At 46.2% G+C, this 2,575-nt stretch overlaps 1 protein-coding gene across 1 annotated transcript in view; it reads left to right on the top strand.

Annotated features, from left to right (window-relative positions):
• Positions 1-2,575, top strand: part of LOC103359076 (hexokinase-1-like) — a 28,382-nt gene that overhangs the window by 21,226 nt on the left and 4,581 nt on the right. Inside the window, exons 16-17 of the mRNA XM_008284273.1 lie at positions 1,259-1,442; positions 1,684-1,839. Of these exons, the coding sequence (XP_008282495.1) occupies positions 1,259-1,442; positions 1,684-1,839 (340 nt within the window). The remainder of the gene's footprint in view (positions 1-1,258; positions 1,443-1,683; positions 1,840-2,575) is intronic.

The following is a 2,575-nucleotide window of genomic DNA, read 5'->3' as shown; positions in this document are numbered from 1 at the left end:
CCAGTGGCCACCTGGAGGAAGGAAACAAGAAAAATAACAAATTAAACTACTACACAGAGTCTGCACGACTGTAAAATGCAGTTTTTGTACCGTCTGTGTGCATAACATTGGTATCATTTAGAGTATAACTACATGTGAAAGCACGCAGTTAAGCAGCATTGTTTACCGAAAAGTAGCATCTAGTGGGGCGACACACCTCGGAATGGGAGGAAAAGGGGGATGCAATGTGACAACTTGAGTTTCTACACTGTTTAAGCCTACCTTAGCCTCTGGGAACAGCTGTGAGGTATCTGGTGACTCTCCTGCTGTTGGCTGACCTCTGACTCGTTCTCCCCCCACCCACCCCTGTCGCTCCACAGCGATCGTCTGGCGCTGCTGCAGGTCAGGGCGATCCTGCAACAGCTGGGGCTCGACAGCACCTGTGATGACAGTATTATCGTCAAGGAGGTGTGCGGCACTGTGTCCCGCCGTGCGGCTCAGATCTGCGGAGCCGGTATGGCTGCTGTGGTGGACAAGATCCGTGAGAACAGAGGACTGGACCACTTGGACATAACCGTGGGCGTCGACGGCACGCTTTACAAGCTGCACCCACAGTAAGACCCGAGATAAAAACACAATAGCCGCGAATTGCTAAAACCCTTCACACTGTGTTTCACTCAGAATGCAAAGACTCTTACTTTCTTGATTGCCCTTCACAAGACCACCAACCTCACTGGCCTTGAATGAAAGAAGTCATGCTTCCTCAGCTCCATGTCTTCAGAAATTAGGAAGAGCTACAATTACTGTGTTTTCATATCACAGTAATTTTAAAAAAGTCCTGAGCATACTTAACAAATACAACATGTACTTTTGCTGGTTGTCAGAATGTGACTCGATAATCTGACCCTAAACAATCCTAAACCTTGATGTCTGACAGGTTTTTAGGACCAGAACCCATAAAAACAGCCTTAACATAGCGACAGCCTTGGATTGTGACTCCGACATGACATTTAATGTCACCAATCAGGATGACGGCGTATTATCTGACTGAACAATCCCACAGATTGGCTACGTTCACACTGCAGGACTNTGGCTAAGTACTCGTTGTACAACACCATACTTTCTTTATATTGTGCATCAGAACCAACAGAAAACACTGCGGTCCAGTCTGTAGTCTATAGTTAGAAATGATGTGATTCGTCTGAGCAGAGCCACAAAGCCTTTAAAACGAGACGTCAGTTCTTTGGGATCTAACTGCAGTGGCCGTGTGTCCTCTCAGGAACGGGCAGCAACGCTTGTTACATGGAAGAGATGAGGAACATCGAGATTGTGGAAGGAAACGAGGGCCGCATGTGTGTCAACATGGAGTGGGGGGCGTTCGGAGACAACGGCTGCCTCGACGACATCAGGACGCAGTACGACCAGGCGGTGGATGAGAACTCGCTCAACGAAGGCAAACAAAGGTCAAGAGGCTTCCAGCATCAGACTGTACCGTAGTCATGTCATAGCAAAGGCACTGTGACTGTGTTCTACTGTTGAACAACTGAACTCATTGCTTGCTCATGTCACTACCAGAAAACTGCACAATATTTCAGTTTACCATCTCATTAAAGTCATTCAGTGTCATTAGTGAGAAAACGATCTTTCCTGGTGTGTTGTCGTCTCACTGCTCACTAAAGCCCACCTCCTCCTTATGTTTGTCAGGTATGAGAAGATGTGCAGTGGAATGTACCTGGGTGAGATTGTCAGGCAGATCTTGATTGATCTCACCAAGCGTGGCTTCCTCTTCCGGGGCCAAATCTCAGAGACGCTGAAGACCAGGGGCATCTTCGAGACCAAGTTCCTGTCACAGATAGAGAGGTGAGTAAATAACTTTATACTTAGTACTGATGGCGGTTCACCTGAGAGCGAGTTTGCTTTACCAATTCTAAGCATTATGAAATGTACACAGCAGTAATTTGTGCTTTTGATTTGAAACCACTGGAAAAAATGGATCCATCAAAACACTAAATTACAACATTTAACTACAGCATCAACACTAAACTACACCAAACATCACAAATTCAGACAAAGAGTGTCTGTGAAGCTTCTCAGTCATCCAGGTCACGGTTATTCTCGTGGATTAATCGTAGCAGCTGGACTTGTTTGAGTTCCTTGAAGACGTTTCACCTCTCAACCACGTCCACACTTAGCCACACAAGACCTTAACGAACCCCGCTGTGGCAGGAGGAGCACTAAGACTCACATAACGAGGGGGAGGAGCAACAAACCCCCAATTGAAACTGAAACTCAGGTGTTAATGGCTCCTTAAGGATATCTGGAACTCCCGACTAGTCAGTCAGAACTGATGAAGCCTCTTGGATGAGAGGTGGAACGTCTTCAAGGAGCTCAAGCAGGTCCAGTTGCTACGATTAATCTGCAAATCATACAGAAAGTATTCCAGCATCCACACAACCAGGTGAGCAACCTAGTGAGCACTGCTGAACGTTTACGTCCAATTAGTGCAATTTACGTGTCCTTTATGTGGCTTTATCTATTTTCCAGATTATTTAGCTTGTTTCTTCTGCCTCCCACTTTCCACTGATTTCTATGTAGT

This window comes from Stegastes partitus, unplaced genomic scaffold (assembly GCF_000690725.1).
Source record: "Stegastes partitus isolate 25-593 unplaced genomic scaffold, Stegastes_partitus-1.0.2 Scaffold352, whole genome shotgun sequence".
NCBI lineage: Eukaryota > Metazoa > Chordata > Actinopteri > Pomacentridae > Stegastes > Stegastes partitus.
Note: the sequence above shows the minus strand (reverse complement) of the source record. Positions and strands in the feature narration are given on the sequence as shown.